The 22,799-nt window shown below is 39.7% G+C and overlaps 2 protein-coding genes and 1 long non-coding RNA gene across 7 annotated transcripts in view; 1 reads left to right on the top strand and 2 right to left on the bottom strand.

The window, feature by feature from the left end:
* The first annotated feature begins 61 nt into the window (after positions 1-61).
* LOC126039667 (uncharacterized) lies at positions 62-5,133 on the top strand. The gene is made up of 3 exons (XR_007506380.1): positions 62-215; positions 1,271-1,317; positions 5,021-5,133. It is a non-coding gene; the product is annotated as an uncharacterized LOC126039667 (long non-coding RNA).
* Positions 3,489-6,779, bottom strand: ZNF639 (zinc finger protein 639). The gene is made up of 4 exons (XM_049803146.1): positions 6,713-6,779; positions 6,024-6,131; positions 5,003-5,140; positions 3,489-4,724 (listed from the first exon to the last, which is right to left on the bottom strand). The coding sequence occupies exons 1-4, from the start codon at positions 6,768-6,770 to the stop codon at positions 3,577-3,579; spliced, it is 1,452 nt and encodes a 483-aa protein (XP_049659103.1). The 5' UTR covers positions 6,771-6,779; the 3' UTR covers positions 3,489-3,576.
* Positions 6,780-10,082: 3,303 nt separating this feature from the next.
* The window catches only part of PIK3CA (phosphatidylinositol-4,5-bisphosphate 3-kinase catalytic subunit alpha), a 48,169-nt gene continuing 35,452 nt past the window's right edge, over positions 10,083-22,799 (bottom strand). For 3 of the 5 annotated variants that reach the window (XM_049803139.1, XM_049803140.1, XM_049803141.1), the window contains exons 16-21: positions 22,675-22,796; positions 22,044-22,122; positions 21,264-21,434; positions 20,592-20,709; positions 20,280-20,431; positions 12,302-19,085 (exon numbers count right to left, since the gene is read on the bottom strand). In XM_049803139.1, the coding sequence (XP_049659096.1) occupies positions 18,815-19,085; positions 20,280-20,431; positions 20,592-20,709; positions 21,264-21,434; positions 22,044-22,122; positions 22,675-22,796 (913 nt within the window). In that variant the 3' untranslated portion in view covers positions 12,302-18,814. Of the gene's footprint in view, positions 10,191-12,301; positions 19,086-20,279; positions 20,432-20,591; positions 20,710-21,263; positions 21,435-22,043; positions 22,123-22,674; positions 22,797-22,799 lie in introns of those variants that run through there. The other 2 variants (XR_007506379.1, XR_007506378.1) reach the window with 2 other exon arrangements.

Consider the following 22,799-nt stretch of genomic DNA (forward strand, 5'->3'; position numbering starts at 1 on the left):
CATCGCTTCCGCTTCCGCCTCTCCTCACCCCGGATTCGCCGAGGGGGGAGGTCGGCCGCCATTTTTACTGAGGGCCCAAAGGGGCGGGGCGGCCGCCATCTTCAGCGAGGGCAGAGGAGGAGCGGGGAGAGGCGGCGCGGCTGGTCGTGAAATGGAGGCGGGCAATACCCCCGCGTCCCGGCCCGCTGCCCGTCGGCTGCGGGAAGAGGAGCTGGGTAAGTCACCCGGAGACGGGTCGCCACGGGTCTGCGCACGCCTGTCCGGCTGTTCGGAGGGCGCAGCGGGAGGCTGCGGGCCCCGTGAGGTGGAAGGCGTCCGAGCTTAGAAAGGTATCTGCCCCGTGCACCTGAATGATCAACGCGGGCTCCGTGCCCTTCAGCGTTTTCACGAGGATCTAAAACAAAGACAACGAAGCGTGACTGTGGATTCCTGCGTACTGTCAGCACCGTGGTTTAATCAGTCAGCTAATATGACAAACGCTAAGTACTTTCAAGAGTTAAAAAGCACTGATAATTTATACATTTGATACGAGAGTGTAAGAAAACAAGAACAACCACAATGAAATTCAATGACACTTGAACAAGCATTATAGGGAACACAGTTGAGAATTACTACTTGGCTGTATTTTCTTACAGTAATTGGCCAGATTCAAATTTTGTTTTGAAGTCAACAGAATCTTTCATATAAAAATGTTCTTTTGTTCAATAACAAACATGATCCAGGAAGCCGAAATACACGACACACATCTAGCCTGAAGGCTCAAAACTCTGAAAAGCAGAGAATCATATACAAATTACTTCCCAAACCAATCTCGTGATTTTGTATAGCTTCCAGTTAGAATGCTGTTCCTGAAGTAGATTAACCTTGCAGGTAGCAGTGTAATGAATGATGAACAGCTGAATTTGATATATATATATTGAGTAGTGCAGAGAAAAAAACCCTGGCATACTTCTGATTACTACAGTTAATTTCTCTCATTCAAGACTTGAGGTGAATTGCTCAAGCTATAGGGTTAAAGAAGACTGAAGACCCTGGCAGTATCAGACTAGCTGCATTCACGTGCTCTCAGTTCACCTCAGTGCAGCGATGTCAGAGCACTGACTTTCCACTTAACGGGCTTCACATAAATAAACCAAACTCTTGTCTTCCCTTTGATGGGAAAAACATACTGTCCTTGGCATATACAGTCATTCCTTTTGGCATTCCAACTTCTAGACAGACTCCACCCATTACCTGTTTTTTCTACAATTTAGTATCTTTCTTGTTTTAGCATGCTGATCATGTGGAAGCTGATACCCTACTTATGCTTCTGCCAAGGTAAAATATGCCAAGCTACTCCTGTACATTTCCATTTACTCTCTGACAGATACTAAAATACTAATATTAATCCCTTTTTTATAAAATCCAACCTAAGACAATGTATGTACTTCCCAATTAGAGACCGTGGGGTGCATTTTAGTTAGGAATGATTTGGCTTCATAACATTCCTATGGGGTATTCTTTTCATTCCCAGTTTAGATTAGAAATAAAGATAGACTTGAAGTTATGCAGGAGTCAACAAGCAAGTTTTCTGTATCACAGGGCTCTCCGCTTTTACAGGAGAACACCTTTCCTGTACGAGACACAACAATGGTCTATACAAACATGCACACTTCTTAAGCCCACTTTTTTTTTTTTTTTTTTTAAATGACTTCTGCTTCTTGTCAATGTCCTCTGGAGTGGCTTTCTCTCCAGAGCTCAACTGTGCCATTCCACCTGTGTGTTGTCACCAAGAGCAGGGTTTTAAGAGAATCAGCATTCCACCCTCTCAGTTATACCCTTATGAACAAAATTAGCTTTCCATATATAAAATAATTCTGTTTAGTGTTAACTATATTATTGCTACCATTTTAAGCCAGCCAGGATGAATGTGTTCAAAATAGGAAATCAGCAATTCTACCACAGACATTGTCATTCTCTATACAACAGACTAATAAAATACAGTCAGGATACCATCAGGTTGCCCTTTTCAATGACTACACGAAATATTTAGTAGTAAAACAGCATTTTGAAATGGTCTTGCCTCCTTCAAAGAAATAGACTCTAACTGGTCCATAGCAGACTTTCCAGAAATAATTCTCTAGAAGTTATAACTTCCGTAAACTGATTATATTCAGCCAATTTTTATCCTTAGCTTTAAAAATCAAATGCAAAGACCCTTGCATGCCTTGAAGCTGACAACACCAAATCTCACTGATCAAGAAATGTTTTATACATTCATTTTATCTATACAAAGCTTGCATTAGACAATCTTACATTACAAATTTACAACTGATGCAGAAAGAAATGTAAATTCCACCACTAATTTATGGGTAAATTCACCCTGATAACTAGCACAATCTAAATGACCTCACCCTTATTTTTATCTGTCCAAGTATCCACTCTGAAATACAGCTACAGAATGAATTGTAAAAATTCACTTCTAATGATTATAATGGCAGGACAGCACTATCTAAACTGAACAGATGTGTGAAACCCTTTGAAAGTGATTAAAGTTAATAAAATTTTTGTACTGTACCAGTGTTTTAAGCCAGTATACAGAGGTTTAAAATGTACAGAATTAAAATAACGTTCCTCAAATTACCAGTGGTGGAAAGCTAATTATAAATATACATAATTATAATAATAGAATGATAGACTAATAGAGGCTTGCTCTAAATGAGGTTGGTGACATACATCATTTCAGCGAGAGCTAAATTAGGATTTTAGATAAGAAAAATCATACTTGTACATTCTCAGCTGGATCACTTTCGAAATTCCCTTACAAATACTCCTTAAAACATGACCCAATTTACGCACAAGCAATGGGTGTCTCCTTGGTGCTTTAAAAGATAGGAAATGAACGTAAATAAAGGAGACAAAAATCGTGCAAGGTCTGTAGTAAGTGTGTGGAAGACAGGGTTGTTGGATAGTCCCACAGACAGGAGTTGAAATTAAACAGTGAACAAAGAAAGTGAACAATGAGGTTGGATAGGTACAGGACAAGTTTAAAAGCTTATCAAGAGTATGAGGTGGGAAACGCAGGCTGGTATGTGAATTTGGAGATGTCCATGCTTGGGAATTTTTGGAACACCCTTATCTTTGGCAGGCTGGTGCAATTTGCTAAACATCAGCACAAGTGACCTGCTGCCAGAGGGTAACATGAGCTGGATATGCAATTGAGATCAGCATGGTGTTACTTAAGTGTGGAACTAGATGGTTGGCTTTCTCTTTGACCCTTTTTAAACTCCAGAGAGCTGGTCTTGTACATTAGATGTCAAAGTGCAGTATGACCATCAGAACTGCTATCGCAACATGCAACTACTCCCACTGTCCCTCCCCCAAAAACCTGATCCATCACACTGTACATGTGATTATTCCTACTGAAACTCCTAGGTAAGGAAATTCACAACACCAAGTTGTTGTATATGCTTTGCCGATATAAAGATGAAAACATTAAAATTGTACAATTGCTGTTAAAATTGTATTTAATATCACATTTCAGTGACTGGAAGTTAATTCCAATTCTAACAAACTGATTACATGGAAAGAAAGTAATCACGCTGTCTCATGTATCTGAAGATGACTTAAAAGATCTTTTTCATTTCCAAACCTCATTAAACAATCAGTACATTTATGAGGCAAATCTGCTGAATGCCTGAAATCCAAGTGAGTTTTAAGGTCTTCAATCTGTCCTGTTGAATATTCACAGTATTGACACAAATAAATCCCTTCAGATAAATGAGAGCTTAAATGCTTGCAATATTCCAACATACCTGAAAAGCCCTTCCCACAGTCATCACAAACATGAGGGAATATTTTGGTGTGTTCAATAGCTACGTGCCTGTTGACATTTGTATGCAGCCTGCTCCTAAAGCCGCACACTTGGCATACAAAGAAGTTTTTGCATTTGTCAAAACTGATTTTGTTTATGAGACTGTACTGTCCACGCTCCTTGTTATTATAGCTGTCGCTTAACTCTATCAGTCGACATGCATGTTCATTCACCACGTGGCTATGCAGATCTTCTGGATCATTTGTTTCATGCTCACAGAACTGACACAAATACTGCTCGTCACAGCTGTGTTCCTGGAAATGCAGGTACAACTCACTGCTCGAGGAGAACTGCATATCACACTGCTCACACCAATAAAGGTGGTCATTGAAGTGAGTGTCTGCTATGTGCTGACTCAGATTCTCAAATATCACTGTTTTGTAGTCACAGTATTTACAGATGTACGGATCCTCCTCATGTAGTTTCACATGTTCAATGAGCTGTACTTTGCTGGAGAAGCTTTCTTTACAAACTTTACAGACATGAGTGTCTGCACATGTCTTGTGCTTCAGGATCATGTGCTGCTTTAAATCAGAGAAGTACTTGCTATTAAACTCACAGAGCTCACACTTGTATAAGCCACTGCTGTTGGCTCTCAGCAAAGGCCATTTCTGTTGAGCTGTGATATTCAAAGCCTGGTTCTTCTCAAAGATTTTGCAGGTTTCCAGAGGGATTTCCTCTAGGTCCTCAGCTTCCAGCTTCTCAGGTGACACAGTTTGTGTTTCTATATCATGAACTTCTACAGCATTCACTTCTGTTGTAGAAATTTCTACAGTTTGAATATCTAGAGGTTTCTCTTCTTCTGTAGGGCTGTCACTGAATATAGGTGAATCACATAAGTCTCTGCACATTCCATTATTAGTACCTTTATCTGCAGGAGGAAATAGGTAATAAAAGCAAAAGGTTAAAAAAACCCTGCAAAAGACCTGGGACCATATTAAACTTTCCAGTTAGTGGTAGCAGCTTACAAATATAAAAAGCACTTACTTTTCCCCAGCCAGACTATGTTTTATACTTAACTAACAAATAAATAACGTAAACTACAAATCCTTCACCTCTTCTGTCAAAGCAAAAAAGTTACATTAAAAGCCAGCAGCCATGCTCTCCAGCTTCCCAGCACTTAAGCTGCAAATACACATTGACCTTTACCTTTATCCTTCTTTTTAGGGTCTGCATAATGCAACCCCACAACGTTTGAATGTGAACTGCTCCACTGAGAAGTCCCAGCATGCACTGGACTCCCATCATCATCCGTGTCTAGGCTCTGCACAGGACTGTGGAATCTAGCTGCAAAGATAAAAGAAGGATTTTCTTGTCATCATTTGTCCATACGAGTATCATCATGATTCTTTGATTTAACCATAGATCTTATTTACTATTTACTTATTCCAGTTGCATAAATTTATCTTTATGTACTAATCACATCGTAACCTACATTAAAGAAAGTAACAATAAATACCTGAGAAATTATTTCCACAGATACAGAAGACAAGAAAAGAATTCAAATGGTGGCAACTCTGTCTTTAAAATTTCAACCAAAAATAGTCAATTCATTATACTGGAAAAAAACTAAAACCCTTAAATAAAACTTTATATTTGAAAGATACAATTTTAAAAAATATTCTCAAATATTTCTGGACATCACATGTTAAAGTATAATACTTTCTAAGACTTCTGGAGACCTGCCAGCTAATTTGAGTGAAAAAAAAAAAAAAAGAAGAAATATAATAAAAATCCATCCCCACATTTGCTCTGCTAAACTTTACATCCACTAGTGGATGTTTTATGAAAAAGCATTTTGTTTTTCGTAAGTACAAGTACAGTTCAATGCAACTGCTTTGCAATGCAACTGCAATGCAATTCCATTTGAAATCTTAGATTATTTACATCAGCTTTGCATTACCTAGCTAGCAGATATTTAGATAGAAGTCTAATCATCTTTATGAATGTTGTAAAATTGAAAGATCTTTTTGTTATCATTGTTTCTACTTTGAAAACTCTATTTCGATTTCAACGATTAAACAACCTTCCACCAGTCTAAGGCATATCAGATCACAACAACGCTCAGAAATCACCCGCTCCTTATTTTGTATTCTATTTACTTCTATGAATAGGAGCATGACACACTTAGTAAAGAATTGCAGAACAAGACCCCAAAACGTAGTCTTACCTCTGTTTTCAGAAAACTTTATATCTGGCTGTTTCATAGAACAGACACTATAGCAGTGGTCAGAAAAAATTCCACTGTTGTCTATGTATTTGCTTGCACCTGAAGAATCTAAGACACACAAAAATAGTAAGTATTAACACTAATGTACCGATGTAGCTACAGATGTATTTAACGTTCACCAAAATTCTCTTCACCATCCACATTTTTACTTCTTGTGTTTGGAGAATTCTATGCTGGCCTGATAACATTCCTATTGTGATTTACAACTTTCAGCTGCTGCCCTAAGTTTGGATTATCAGATATAAACGTTAGCAAACTCTGCTCCCACTGAAGACAGTGACAGGAGCACAGTTCATTCAGTGCTGAACACTTCTGGACGCCCCCATCCCAACTTTTACAAAATTCCTCCCCTTGTGCGTTTGTAGAATCGTCTTCATTTTGTAGCTTGAGCAAGCTTCCCCATCTGCAGGGAGTACAGAAGAAAACTATTCAGATGCATTGACTGAAAGTGGCTTAATAACAGAGCATGCAGAGTGGGTACTTCAATGCATTCAGACAAGACTTCCTATCCTGCTCTTTTATGTGACTGATCTTCCATGTATTAGCACATATGGTCCCTTCTTATAAAGCAATTATTCTGAGAAAAAATAAACTTACTAAAGCGTACATAACTTAAGCTCTAGACTGACCTGAATATCGAGAAGGATGTAGAGTCTTCCTTTTCCTCTTTTTAGGATGTTCATTCATTTTGAACAGTCTAAATTAATTTGAAAAGTCAAAATATTAAAGAATTAAGACTTGTTTGTATCTAGTTTATCTTTCATGACTTCATGAAACAATACCAACATTTGAAAACCCACACATTAAATACAAGAAGTTTTTTCCTAGTCCGCTTTCTTGTCCCCCAGCCCCTTTTGTTACAATTAAGAACACATTAAATACGCAAAACTACTGAAATCCAGTTTCATATTCCTGCCCTGGAACAAAAGAAGGTTCACCATAAAGACAGACAGGTCAGGACTCCAGGCACTCAAGTACTCAGTGTAACCTACAAGGCAGTTCTCCAGCACCCTATTGCCTTTTGTCAGAGACCAGATATTCTGTGGCAGAGTCCTTCAGGTAAAGTTTTAATGTTGAAAATACCAACAAAAGTCACGCTCTCTTACCAAAAATCCTGGACTCTTCAGTATCGGCAAGCAGAGCACCTAAGAAGCTGATGACTGTACAGCTTCCAAACGTAGCGAATACATCAGCTCGAAAAGATGTTCATCTATGGAGTGACAGCATTTTAAAACACTTTAAAACTTGAGCGCAAAATAAAATAACAATAAAAGAATCAGATACACAAGCGCTATAAAGAACAAAGCTATGGAAATTGAAGCTAGAAAACAACTAAAAAGTTGGTATTAATTTTGGTTTAGAGTATCAAAATAAATAAGGTAGATGCACTAGAGCATTTATTTTCCTTTTGTCCCACGTTAGTTAGCTTTCGCTGCACTTGGCAGCTCCTGACAACAGAAAAATATGTGGAGACACCAAAACTACTTGAGCTATGTATTGGCCCAAAGAGTTGTGAAGAAGAAAGGGCTGCAAACATGGAATCTGATGTGGTTCACCATAACACTAGGGCACTGCCAGGAACTTCTACAGCCGATGCCACCCACCAGAGGTGAAAGCAGGGAAAAAAGGCCCCTCCATCAAGTAAAGGCTGTTCTCACGAGATGAGATAACTTGTCTGCATTAAAGTTTTATTTTAAGGGGAGAGTAACATGGGAATAACACGGGTTTTAGCATTATATCGTGGTCTAGAAGTATCAGAATCCCTCATCGCTCTTTCTGACTGCGAGGGAAGAACCTACGTTACGCCTGAGACGACAAGTTTTATCCCAGTTAACGCGGCCCAACCTCTTCCCCGCGGACCGGCCCCCGGGCCAGTAACGCCCGTTCCTCCTCCCCAGCGGCTTTCCCGGTACGTCTCTCCCAGCTGCTCGGCGCGGTTACGGCAAAGCCTCATAAAGGCCCTAAAACTCGAGATCCCCCAGCCCCCCCCCCCCCCCCCCCCCCCCGGCCTCCGCCGAGCCGGCCGCGGCCTGCGCGGCGGCCGGAGCGGAGAACGGCGGGCGGGAGCGCGGCAAAAGGCGCCGCTCCGCCCCGGAGGCGGCCGCGGCGGCGAGGCGCGGAGCCGGGGGCAGGGGCGAGGCCGCGGCCACGCTCCGGCGGCGGGGAGAGGGCCCGGCCCGGGGCCGCCAGCGGGGATCGCCTGAACGCGGGGAGAGGCGCCGGCCCCAGCGCGCTGCGGAGCGTGAGTCATTCCTCGCCCCCTTCGCGGGGTGGGGGGTGGGGGGGAAGAGGGGCGGCGGGCCGGCCTCTCGCCTCAGGGCGGCGGGCACGGGTTCGCGCTTCGAATGGCGGCGGGGCGAGAGGTAAGATGGGGGGGGGCGGGGGCGAGGCGACGGTCAGCGGCAGGCGGGCCGCGCCCAGCGGGGGTGAAAGGCTGGAGGGAGGCGGGCGGCGGCGGAGCCACGGGGCTTCCCCGCGACTGCGGGCGACGCCGGCGGCCGCTCCCCTCCTCTCTGGCCGCCGGGACTCACCTTCCGCTCCGCGCCCAGCCACGGGCCCGCTGTCGCCGTCGGACGCGGCGCTCCCCGCGGGGGAAGGGGCGGGGCGGGGCCAGCGGCGGCCGCCGACACGGCGCCCCCTGGGGGCCGCGCCGGCGCCTCCTGACCCCCGCCCGTCGCCATGGCAACCGCGGGCGGGCGGAGGCCCAGCCTTTAATTTCTGTTTTAATTTACACGCGATACCGTCAGTCCACCGCCGCCCACTACGTGCTCGGAGAAGTGCACCAGCACAGGCTTTGTCCAGGGCCTGTCAGGCATGGGGCAGCACGCCGTCTCACTTCAGAGAGGGCAGGGGGCTGCCGTCACCACACACACAGGGGGGGCGCCGGCGACATGAGGGAGAGCGGCACGTCAGAGCCAGAACCTCAAAAAGCACAAACTTCATTTTTTGTCTCCAGGTAGAAGCTGTCCCCAAAAGCTGCTGCATAGAGGAATCAATAAAATAAGGGTTGGAAAATTAAAATAAGCAGCTTTCCCCTTCTCAAAATTTTGCACGTTTATAACCACAAAAGAATCCCCCTTTTAGCTCACTTCACTTTTTTTTTAATGCCACAAGAAAGAGCAGCAAGTTATATTTCTCCACCAAACAGAATATTTCAAACAGCATCTTATTGTTTTGAAATACAAGTCGTTTATTTTGAGGACACAAAGGAGACCATTACAGTCACTTTGATGACTTAAAACAGATCATGGAATTTTACCAAGCAGTTCAGTCATTGAGCTCTTCTGCTCTGGCTTAGCCTGAAGTTACTATTTTTAAGATCAAGCTTTTAATTAGCAGAGAATCCACAACATCCCTAATATTGTTGCTCCACAGATTAGTAAAAAAAATAAAATTATACCCTACTTCTGACCTCAGTTATATTCATTAGTTGGGAGTTGAGACTGGACTTACTCCATTTATAGTATCCTACCTTTAGCCTTTGTCCTGAAAGTCGGAAACGTGTCTTTAGGGTGATGTGATTTGGTTAGAGCCACATAGAAAGAGCTTCATCCTATGATCACACAGAAGTTTTGATGGTAAGCAGCATGAATACAACTAAAGGTATCCTTTTGAAGGCACACTGCTGAGCCCTCAGAAGTGAAACAAATGTGGTTATATCTATTATCTCCTGAGCTGAATCACCAATCAAACAAGATCCCGGCATCCCAGTTCAGTTTGTTCTCTGCTGTTTATTCCAGCCACAGGAGCTGGTGTTGCTCCAGGACAGCTTGTGTTAAAGTTCTCATAATTTGGCTATAGCCACCCAAATGGGTGGATGCCCATATATTTCTCCCTCTATTCACTAAAATGTTTCCCATGCAAGCATTTCAAAAAAGCACTTTCTCCAGTTCCCAGCAGAGGGCAGTAATAAGAACTTAATATCCGTAATTTGCAAGGAAAGATTAAAAAAAAAAAAACCAAAAAAACACCCACCCACCAAAACCCAACCCTTTACTTGGAATTCAGTCCTGCTTGGTGAGACAAACTGAGGCTACCCAAAGCACAATACATCTTCTCTACCTGTTGATTGATTTCTTCTCCACACAAAGCAGCACAGCCCAACACCTATGTCAGATAAAAAGACAAGACTTTGACTGAAAGAAAAAAAAATCTGAGGAGGATTCCTTTTGAAGTCGCAGATACAATTCAAAGTCACAGGTATCAAACAGTGGTAACAATGCTGTAGGACAGGGAAGTCTAAACGAGTCTCATTTTCTAAACCACCACGCGCTTGGGATGTTCAGACAGGGCATTGCAACTGGAAATACAGAAAAGCCTATGTGATATTGACCTTATTGTTTAAATTGGCAACACAGATGAAGCTCATTCCAGTTAACAGGGATGCATCCTTACCAAAGAAGAATGAAGTAAACCTTTTCTTCAATGAAAGCAGTTAAGCATAGCTCATGACAGTAGCCTTTGCGGACAGTAGATTTGCTCGCGTTTTAAGAGGACATACAGGAGGTTATCTGAGATATCTTGCCTAGCATCAGTTTTCTTGGTCTTTCATTACATGAGTTCAGATTTTGGATCAAGTCTTTGCAATGCAGGTTGGAAACCAGACTGACTTCTGAGCATAAAATCAGGAGGGATCATTGAGATTCCCATGCTAAAGCAAACTGCCCACATCGCAAATCATTCCTCTGTTTCACCAGCATTATTTTGCAAGTTTCCCATAATTGAGGGATCAAGACTTAGACACCATGGTAATGGCAGTAAAGTCCAAAATTCGCATTTGAACGAGAACTGATGATCCCCTTGCCCTGAACCATCCTGTGCATTTAAAACAAGACAGTAAGCACTCATAACCATTTCGTAGTTACCAGAAGAGGTATAACTCACCTTACATTGTAATAAACAGAAGTTTAACCTGTTAGTTCAGGTTACTGAACTAGCTACTTCAAAAAAAACCAAAATCACTAACCATACTTTGATTTGCTCTCTCCAGGCTAGAGCTCAGCTTGACCTTCAAAATAAGTGTAAGGATAATGATGTCCACCTTTTATTCTGGAGTTTGATCTAGTGCAGACTGAGCACCTGCTGGAATGTAGCCCTTTCTCAAAGCTAGACAGTGCTGATCTGAAACAGAATTGACCAGGGACAAAAATGTGTAGCAGTACCCTAACTAGAAACCCTGACACTTCCCTCATCCCTCCAAAAAAGCACTCAGCAAGAGCGCTCAAAATCCCTCCCACAATAACAGTTTGTTAGCAACTGAAGTCCAAAGTAGACCAACTTGTCCACAGAAGCAATTCCATTGCAACCCCATGCTCTTATACTTGCCAGTGAGTAATTTCCCAAATATGTTTCTCACTCTTTCAAAATCAGTACTGGATACAAAGATACAGCCTAGTTTATTTGTTTTCTTAAATATAGTTTTAGTAATGAAAGCATGAAGGATATTTTTAAAAAACAAACCGGATTGATTTAGCAGGGGCTTTAAAACCATCCAACTAAACCAATTCAGTTTACATCTGCTCTTACCACAACTTTTACAGACCATGTCTAAAATAAGTTACTTATTTTGAGGATCAATGCATACAAGAACAAATGCCACGTGCATCTAGGACTTCCCACCCATAATGCAAATTCTATTTCTGTTCCCCCCCCCAAATTAACTATCTCCTTTCTTCCAGCCTTTTTCAAAAGCAGGGCTGCAGCACCAAATTACACCTCCAAGATTTCCTTAAGTTCTCACTTCAGAATTCACAACTGTACCAACCACATTATTTTAATTTAGTTGTTAGTATATACATTAACACTCAGAAGTGTGATAAAAACCAAACAAAAGTAGGGTTTTTTTAATAAACAGCATGTGATACAGACTGCAAAGATAAATAAAAAGCAGACTTTTTACAGTTTCCCATGAACATGAACTACAATAATTATCATAGGCCAAACTTTTGTTACTTGAGTAGCACAGCAGAAGGGGAAGAAAAGGGTTGTGGGGTTTTTTTGTGGTGGTGGTTTTTGTTTTGTTTTGTTTTGTTTTTGAAGTACTGCAAGACTATTCTCAGTATGACAACACATGCATCTTGCTGCATCTTAAATACTTTTTTGGCCCATCACTACTTAAAACGTCTTGCTTTCTAACTACTTTACCACAGGACCTTTATCACAGAATGACATACACATGGCAACATCCCTACCCCACCCCCCCACCCCCCTAGTGGTTATTTCAAAGATAATTATCTCATTTTTAAAACATATTTCTAGCACTGGTGGGTGTTTATATTCCCCTTCTGATGCAGACACGTAACTGCTACCAGCTTCAACAAAGTTACATTAAGCATCAAGAGATTACACCCTTCCGGGCTCTATTTTTCCAAAATGCCAACGGGATCCTGGGCTGCCTTAGGAAGAGCATTGCCAGCAGGTCAAGGGAGGTGAGCCTTCATCCTGCCCCTCTGCTCAGCACTGGTGAGGCCACGCCTGGAGTGCGGGGTTCCCCAGTACAAGCCAGACATGGACACACTGGAATGGGTCTACCAAAGGGCCATGAAGATGATGGATAGGGGAGGAAGCTGAGAGAGGTGGGATTGTTTAGGCTGATGAAGAGAAAGCTCAAGGGGCATCTTGGCAATGTATAGAAATACTTGATGGAGAGGAGCAAAGGCGGCAGGCAAGGCTCTTCTCAGTGCTGCCGGTAAAAGTACATTAAGCAATGAAGCAGAAGAACTTTCATATAAACATTAAGAAAACACTTTTACTGTGGACTCTTCTTTCTTGGACAGACTCTAAACCCAACTGGACAATGTCCTGGGCAACCTGCTCTAGCTGACCCTGCTTTGAACGGGGTGGCTGGACTAGAGGGTCTCCCCAAAGGTCTCTGCCAACCTCAACGATTCCGTGAAATTCTGTGAAAATTCTTGCAACTGTGGTGCCAGCTGCAATGACAACAATACTTTCAAAATTTCAAGCCTGAAAATCCAGGATATGAGACTGCAGCCATATATATTTAAATCCTTTTCTTCACCAGGGAAGCAGATTTTGATAGTGTATGTGGATATTCACAGTTAAAACTTGCAGAGGTGTGAGGGGGCAAGTGGAAAGAATGATACTCCCAGATGATGAATTATACATTTATCTTTATAAGAAAAGATAAAGAATTTGGACCACAGCGGCTACAAGACAAGAGAAGGATTCATCTCTTCATCTCTTCCTTTTCTTTCCCTGCCCCAAATGAAATAGTAAGACAACTTTGGACAGCCTGGGGCAGTTGATAATTCAGGATACAGGATACTATTAATAAAGCCTGGAAATAGATTAGAAGTAGTTAAACCAAAGAAACAAGGCAAAATGAGATTGCAGCTATGAATATCCATGTTTTGGCTCTCAAGGATTAACTAAACTACGACAGACATAAGAATCTTAGAAGAAACAGCTTCTGCTTCAATTAGACTTTCTGTAACTTCAGCAATACAATTAAGTCTGGTTTAACTGCGATTAATTTTATTACTGGAACAGGTTCTTAATAAAACTGATGCAGTTACACTGAGCTAAATGATTCCTAAGCCAGTTTAATAGCTACTGGGGATCTGGCACCAGAATTTCAGAAAGAGTCAAGATAGGATAGTGTATTTTTGGCCTTCCTTATGCCGAAGGAATATTGCATCACATACAGAAGTGACAGTAAGGACACTTAAGACTCATTTATAAAAACCAATCGGGATGCTAGCTTCAAAGTACAGGCAGAACATTGCTTCAGTTGATCTTCCCTTACAAGTATTTTATGTTCTTATGCTATGGGCATGTTGCTTTTTAGGGGAGAGGGGTGTTGGGAGAGGGAAGGGAAGAGACAGAGGGATCCACCTCTGGCTTAGAGTCAGGAGTGCTAACGCAGTAAGACCTCATACTCTTAAGAGTCTATCCTATAAAGCTCAGAAATCAAAGAATACTGTGCTGCAAATTAAGAACAACTGTTTTTCCTGAGTGTGGGTTCAAGTTTTTATACTATGAAAGAGTAGGAAGAAGAAACATTTAAGATAGCAAGCAATAAAAATCTTGGAAGTCTCAAGAATGAAAGTAACTATAGACAAGATTATAGCAGTTATGAATCGGAGAGCTGAAAAGGCTAGTTAATAAAGACTATTTCAAAGTAAAATTGTCAAGTGTTTAACTAGGCTGCTAGTAAACATTCCTCATTAAGAGAACACCTTTCATACTGAATCATATAAGTGATCTGGAACTTTAATATACATATAGTCTAATTCTGATTTCATATGCTGTTGTGAATCCAGAGCAATTCCGATGAAGACAGTGTTCTATCAGCATAAAGTGAAATCAGAATTTCTCAAAGACCAGAGCACCTATAGATTTGGTTAGTGTATGCAGATAGAGAACTTCTATATCCAATTTCCAGTTGGCTTCCCTTCATTAACACAGATGTAAAAAATGAAAATGAAACCAAAACCACCCCCAGAAAACCCACACCAGCTGCAGGGGTGGCAAGCTACACATCATTTTGGACAGATAGAGCCTTACCTAAACTGAGACAACTTTCAGCACAAAAAAGATACAAATTCATTATTTGTATGAAACATGTATTGCAAAATTAAATTGGGATTCAACAATCTGCAACAACATCCACAGCTATATAATATTTAAAAAAAACCCAAACAAAAACAAGTGTGGTTCTTCCATTCAAGTAAAACTAAAACACAAGAAAGAAGTTAAAAAAAAAAAGTCTTAGAAGCAGCAAGTTACAATTCTTTCTGTAATACCACACCATTTTCATTAACTTGAAGCATTTTCAAGATGTCAAAGACATCAACAAAATAGTAATTTCAAGTGGCTTTTTTTGATATTTGTTTTTTGAATGGGTCCAGCCCAGGTCTGCAACCTGTACAGACATGCAAAACAGGAGGAATTCACAATTAACAGATGTTGGAACATGCCAGTTATAAAATGACAAAGCAAAGAAAATACCTTCAAACTGTCATCAAACATGGGCCACTGACCACTGAAGGGCATTTAATATTTTACATAAAAAAGAAAGTTGGAAAAAACCTAAAACAACCCTCCAAACCACCAACAGTAGGGTCATCACATACAAAATTCTTTACAAGCTTGGTAATTTCTATATTGCCCTTAATATGCAGGCTCGTATCTTCTCCACAAGAAGCCAAACCACTAACAATTTTGGGTTTATTTAAATGCTTTTCTTTAATTTTAAAAGTTATACTGAATTGTTTTACCTATAAAAAAAACCAAACTACTGATGCACCCTTTTAGAACAGAAAAGTGTGCATATGTAAAGTCAGTACAGGTGGTTTTTCTGCTACCTTTATGAAAGCAAAGAATATATTTTTAAGAAAAACTAATCAGCAGCAGCCTGTTCTGTCATTAAATCAAACACAGTTTCACAGCTGAAATACTTACTGTTTTTAAATTTATATTTCACTAAATCACCATTTCCTAATGCTTTGTAATAAAACATATGGCCCAGTCCTGGGGTCCTTGCTCTGGTAGTGCTACTACAAAGTTTTGCAGGAGCAAGGTGTTTGGATTCAATTCAATCTCAAAATAAGCTACTTAGTGTTTTGTGCAGCTGATTCTCAGAATAAAGGGAACATTTTCAAATCTCCATGAAGTGGGAATAGCTAAACATAAAAATCCAAATTCCAAGCAATCTCTGTAAAAATCTAGAGCTCAGTTACAGGTACTTTTGCAGTCTGCAAGCAGATCTTATTTCTGACACTGAGAACAGATGACATTCTCTCATTTATACCAACCTAAGTAAATAGTACCTCCACTATCTTCAGTGAAGTTACATCAGCACAAAACTGGCATAACAGGATAAGGTAATTAGGGTTGAACACTTTGAAGCTGAAAAAAAGGATTATTATTTTTTCCCTGAAACACTGGCAGAATGTTTTTCAAATGCCCATCCTGTTTATGGCAAGAACAATCGCTTGTAGCCCATGTGCTTCTCCTACTTTTTTTAATTTAAAGGCTATAATTATCCCAAATCATATTACGTCTGTATCACTATGAAGTTTTCTTTTTTTTACTTTTTGATGTTCATAACTTCTACAGCTTGTGCACAGCATTTAGTTGCAGTAACTTTTAGAAACAGAGCCTGATTCCTCATACCTTTCTGCTTGTGCAAAAAGGGTGCAGAACACTGTATGCTTGAACTGAAAGACATTTATAGTCATATTTACAGAAGTAAATGGCTAGGAAGGGACAAAGTACAAAAGAAGGTGGGCTCATAACATCCAATAAATTTGAGTTGATCTTTTCACCCAGGCTGAAAAAGGCTGACCATCTCTTAGAGAAAACGAGGTAAAGCATTGTTTCAATACCAGATAAATAAGGATAATGTAGCACCTAATGTGGCATTTGTGCAACAGTTTTACTCAGTTAAGAGTTACAGCCAACAGGGTTTCAGATTTTGTGAACTAAATTTAAGTTGCAGCTAAAGCCATGTTTTAAAAGAGCTAAACCATTAGAGTGCGTTGACTGCAAAGTTACACATACAAGGGTAATTTTGCTCTAGAAAGTATGACCAAGGTTAGCAGGAGTTAAAATATTCGTATGAACAAAAAGAAATACGTAACAGTCAATAAAAAGAGTAATGTGAAGTCTGTTGGACTACTCTAAAACATTTAGTAGAACTAAGGAAATAAAACTTCACATTCCTCATAAAATTCTTGGAACTTCTGTAGTTTTCACAAAAACAGGTTTCCCCCCACAACATCAAGTATCCAGGTGTGCAGTAATCAACTGCAGGATCTTGACTATGAAAGTGTCTTGAAAGACCAAAGTCTTGGCTTTACAATCCCCAAAGTCTTTCATAATGTAATTGATTGCACATTTTTAATATATTACAATTTGCTAAATGAAGCCAACCACTCATTACCTCATCAGTACAGCCTGCACAAAGTACAGTTTATTTATATACTTATATTCTAACCTAACACCAGCTGTCAGCATATTTTATATTACATGTGGTATTGCACTTTCTGAGTGGCACCTCGGTGCGTGTTTGCAAGTGAGCAAGCTAAACCCCCGAAAGCCCCAGACCTTTGGAATTCACTCCAAGTGCTGCCAATCTATCAAGTTTAAAATGTTAGGGTGAACACCACCCTCAGGATCATGGACTTCACTAATTAAAAAACCTGTTTAATAATTAGAAAAACAGTCCTACCTGAAGTTGTGCATAAGGGCAATCTGAAATCCTCAGTACTCTGAACAGTTCAAAAAGTGGTGCCAATTTAACTGATTGCACACATTGTAATTGTGTTAGAGGACAACAACTAGATTTACAAATATATATACACGCACACACACACAAAACAGACAAAGCTATAAAATGTTTGGTAACTCCACATGCTTTGAGCTAGCCAACGTATCTGCTGTATGTTGAACTGCTTATTATTGATCATATTGAAAATCTAAATTGCTATTTCTGATGTATCTGTTACTGGATTAAGCAATCACTTCCAAAGGAGGAAGAAAGAGGAGAAATGGTGGACCCAAAGATTGAGGGTTTAAATGTACGTTCCTTGAATAGCCAGTATATCACTTCAGTAATGTGAAGAGTGATGCCCAAAAATTTTTTTTAAGAGACTTAGGCCAAGTTCACCTCTGGCATTAGTGGGTCTATCTCCCACTACTTCAATGGTACTTGTGTCCTCTTTCACCAGGGTTGAATTTGGTCCTAGGAGTATATCTGGTCACCTTCAGTGACGTTAATGGAAACGGGAGTCTTGGACAGATAGAACTGGGCTGCAAAATTAAAAGAGTGGATATTGGACAAATCATGTAAATAAAGAATATATATTAATAATAGTTCCTATTATATAAATAGCCTTTATAAAAAAATAATCTTTCAATAATTTTAATAACTCACCTTTCTTTAGGCTCTGGAAAACATGTATGAAAAAAATCTATTCAGTTCAAGTTAGATTAAAGCAAACCTAAGATGAACACTACAACTCTCTGTTGCACTAAACCCAATTCTGACCATTCAATTTCCAGGTTAGTCAGTTTTTGGGGATGATAGGAAGTTTCTTTGTGAAGGTATGAACTGCACCCCTAGAAATACTGAGCAGAAGAAACACCATACTGAATGGGCCTACTTCCTACTGCTTTCAGAAACTGCGCAGATAACGGACCCAGAAATCAAAGGGTCATCTAAACCCCATAAACGTTAATGCCTCTGAGCACATTTAAAAGGCACTGTCCTCTCACTTTTGTTTTTAGATCTTTGAGCTTAAAAATCCTTCCATTCAATCTACGCTGCATTTAAATATTCACCATCACTTGAATTCTCTTTCCACTCTTCTCAATCCAACATAGTCTCTACCTGCTGTACCAGATCTAAGGTAATGTGATGGGATCTATGTTCATGCTAGCACTATTTTCTTTTTCCTTCTAAGTTATCCTATCAAATAAAAAAAGGAAACATTCTTCCAAGTTTACCTTTTTGGGCTTAAGGCATAACATTAAGTCACACATCATACTAAAGCTTAATTTTTGAAGTGTACAACTTTAGTGCTATCTGAAACCCTGTTTTACATTTTTGACAGTTGTCCAAACAGTTCATCTCTTTTCTTGCCATAAATTCTAATGTTGTTCGTGGTTTGTGCAATTCCTATGCAACCAGTCTTTGCTGCTAACGGGTATTAACAGTGCAGTACCCACAAAGCGGGCTATCAGTTCTTGTCGTCTTTGCTTTCATTTCAGTTCAAAGCATGTTGCTTTATTGTGTGGAAGATCCAGTCCATTTTTGTTGTCCAGCCACCATGGTGAGCATCATTCATTTGCTTCATGAAGTACTCAAGAGCTTCCTGCTCAGTTTTGTCCAATGCAAGGGTCTTTCGAATGTATGCAATATCATCAAAGGACTGCAGTTCTGGCATTCCTGAGCCAAGCATCATGGAGAAGAGATTTATGAAGAGATTGGCATGCTGCCTAATTGCTAGATAAGCCTTGTAACACATCTCCTGAAACCTGGAAGAGACAGGAAAAAAAAGCTCAGTGTATTTCCCTGTTGGGTGCATACTACTTCTTCACCTCCAGAACAGGTTTTGGGTAACTGGACACTAAAAAAAAAAGAGAGTGATAGTCTAATAAGAACACCATGATGTTGCTGAGAAATCCTACTTGGATCACCTTCATTTCTGTAAGAATTAGTAGTGGTCAGACTACACACAATGACCAAACTGAAGACGGGCTTTCTAGCCTTAAACCTCATTTGCAACTCACGCCAAATATTCAACAAGTTTATCACAGTTCACACAGCCATTTTAGTCGTTGCTACTAACACTTCAGATTTCAAAGCACATTTGCTGATATACTGCCACAAACAGTGCCTTCCTCATTATCTTCAGAGATGCACTTCTCTCCTGTAGTTTTATCAGGGCAGTAGCTGTTACTCCTTAGACACTCTGGAGAATGTGTTGAAGACAAAGGGCATTTGCTATATCACAGTATCAGGCAAGAAATGCCTGTTTATGCTGAAATCACTTATTTAAGCCAGGTTCGGAAAAAAATGCAAGAAGCTTCACTGCAACACTCAGACACTATAACTTAAAGTCTGTCTTCCCTACCCCCCAACATAATGAAATTAAAACTGAAACCTCTCAAAGACTAGACCTCTAGAAAGACAGATATTAAGAATGACTACAGCAACAGATTTTTTTAAATTTATTATTATTATTTTAAAGTTCTCCTTTCTTAGCAGGTTCTGCAGAATGTCACAAACTACACAGGCCAGCTGAAGAGCTGATATCACAGCAGCTATAGGAGAGAGAATTATTGCTGAGGGATCAACAAGGCTCTGATGCACATTACATCTGACATTTAATAATTCTCAGGTTTTACTGTTATACAATCCCAAGAGGATTTTTTTAAAGTGTTAAATTAAAAAAATCAGATATTTAACTATTTATCTTTATTCACGTGTGCTGACTCTGCAAAGCTAAAGTGAGGTTTCATGAACTGAAGACCATGTAAGCACCAAGATCACCTACTGATTTACAAGTGGATGGCTGATCTTCAACTAAAGAATTAGAACATACCCACTGCAAGCCAATTAAAATACTACTTTTCAGTTAAAGGGTCTAATTACTAAAGGTCACCAGTAGTAAACTGCAGGTTAGGTACAAAATACACTGGAAGTTAAACGCTTAAAAAAAGGCTCACCTTTCAAACTCCCTTGTTTTAGTACATTCTTGCGCTCCTTTACTAATCACTATTAAAAAGTCTTGTGTTAAGACAAATGGCACACGCTCTCTTTTATAACCAAATTTTTTCTTCTTGTGATCGAGGAAGTGCCCAAAGTCAATGTGAAACAGCTTGGAAAGACAGAAAGGTATTAAGATTAGTAATTCTGTGTTTAAATGATGTCATAGTAAAATTGATCATTTACTTATAGTCCTGATGGATCCCCCCCAACAAACTCATATCAAAGTGACAGATGACATTAAGCTATGTTTTTAGAAAAGCAGGTCTTACTTGTCCATCATCTTTTACCATGATGTTACTATTGTGGCGATCACCAATGCCCAGTATAAAGGTAGCAACACAGTAGCCGGCACAAGAACGTGTGAACAAGTCAATAGCTGCATCATACCTATTGAAAATAAAATAAAAAAAAGACACATTTTCTTACAGATATTCTAATAATACAAAAGTGCAAATATTTTTTTTATTTTTTTTTTTTTTTTTACTTCCCCCCCATTAGTAAGCGCCAACTTCTATCTTCTCTCAATGAAGCAGAGTTCCTGGACTTTATCACTTTACCTAAGTAAGGAAGAAATTCGACACACTCTGAAAACAGTAATACTTACAGTTAGATCACAGAACAGTAAACTAGCTATTAAAGTGACTGTCCCTCTTTTGAAGGCCAGCAGTTTAACAGGAGCTTATCACAATGAAAAACACAGACTTAAGCGTTACCATCGTAGTTCTACCTCCAACTTACACTTTAGTGCTGAGAAGTCACACAACCACCCAAACTCATTAAAAGAGCGACAAGCAGGAATACTAGGCAAAGGAGGGCAGGGGGAAAAAAACCAAAGCCACAAACAAATGGACATAACTTCCCACTTCATGAACTTGAGTTCTCTTGAGGTTTCCATCAAAAAGAGCACATGAACAAGGAAAACAAGCAACAGGAAATCTCACATTTCTCCTTTGTTCTTGTCCTTGAGCCACTGATGCAATGTATGGCTGTTGAACTGCAACGCTCCTTTTAAGCCTCCTTTACACTGAATTTGCATGATCGTATGAGAGCTCCTCACTACCTCGATGAGTCCCACACAGTCACCAATAGACAAACAACCATAAGGCAACATCCTGAAAGACAAGAAGTGGGGTTTTTTTTCTTTGTTTGTTTGTACAAAAAGTGGGGTTTTTTGTTCATTTGTTTTTTAACAGTGTTAAGTTTTAAGACAGCAAGCAACAGGCATGTTTGATAAGAGTTATCAGGTAAGTGTCATCTTGTTACTTTAGGATATGAAAAAATCAGTTTTAATGTTTTCTAGGTGTATTATTTTTAGTCTCGTGGAAAAAAAGTGTACCAGATATTAGTACAGTAACATGCTGGCCACTGTATCCACCAATGTCATTCTTCAGTTTTACATCAAGACAAAAAGTTAAGGCAAAATTTTATTAACATATTCTTGGGAGGCCTTAGGGAATACACTGGAAAAATCCTTAAAAAGGCATTCAGCATGATTTAACAAGATCTATTCAACTATATTCAAAGTGAAGTACTAGAGACAGAATCCAGTAGTTCAGTTAACCAAAAGTTATTAAAAAATTAAAAATCACTAACACATACAAACATGCCTGTTTATAGCATTTCATCTATTACCCTTGGGAGAACAGAAGCAATCTCTGGTAACAAAACAATGCAAAACCCATTAAGAACAGCATTGCTTGAGAGTGACCTCCAATGCTTACCGAAGATCAAGACCCTGGTTTTGCCAGATGTTTTCCATAATTCTAATTATCTGAAGTGTCAGCATGTCCTGACGCAAGTCTGGAATAGTCAAATACATACAGATTGTAAATTTCATAACACCAGAACACTTTGTTACATCTTATTTTACTTTTCCCCTAAAAGTATGTCTAAAGGAAATGAGGCTTGCATGGTTTAGTGTAGGTTTTGTTGTCTCAATAGAGAAAAGCAGGTTTTAAATAGTTGAGAATGAATGTAAATTTGTGGTGGTGATTTCAAAGCTGTTTAATAATATACACTAAAACCATGACAATGGAATTACAGATTACACATCTATAATATCCTGAAGACATTTTCAAGTAAAAAGAACAAAGTATTAAATAGCATCATGTTCCACCTCAACCAGCTGAGCATCTTAGATCAAACAAAATTTGTATGCGACAGACAAATACTTATTTGTGCATGCTTAATTTTTCTGGAAAAGAAAATTGCTTTGCTCAGATGATTTTCTTTATGTTTTGGTTTTGTTTTTTTTTTAATGTATGTATTTTAAATGCTCAGAAAACATACTAAACAGTAGGTTAGGAAAACAAAAAGATATGTAGCTTTTGGATTACTCTTATTTTTCCTTACCGTCTCCATTTTTAAAGATTATCTCATTGTTCTGAAATAACAATTCAGACATAATATCTGGGTTTTCCCAGTTCAACCACAGCGGCCTTTTTGCAGATGACATTATCCTGCACTCCTCAAGCCTA

Source organism: Accipiter gentilis, chromosome 6, assembly GCF_929443795.1.
Source record: "Accipiter gentilis chromosome 6, bAccGen1.1, whole genome shotgun sequence".
In the NCBI taxonomy this organism is placed as follows: Eukaryota; Metazoa; Chordata; class Aves; order Accipitriformes; family Accipitridae; genus Astur; species Astur gentilis.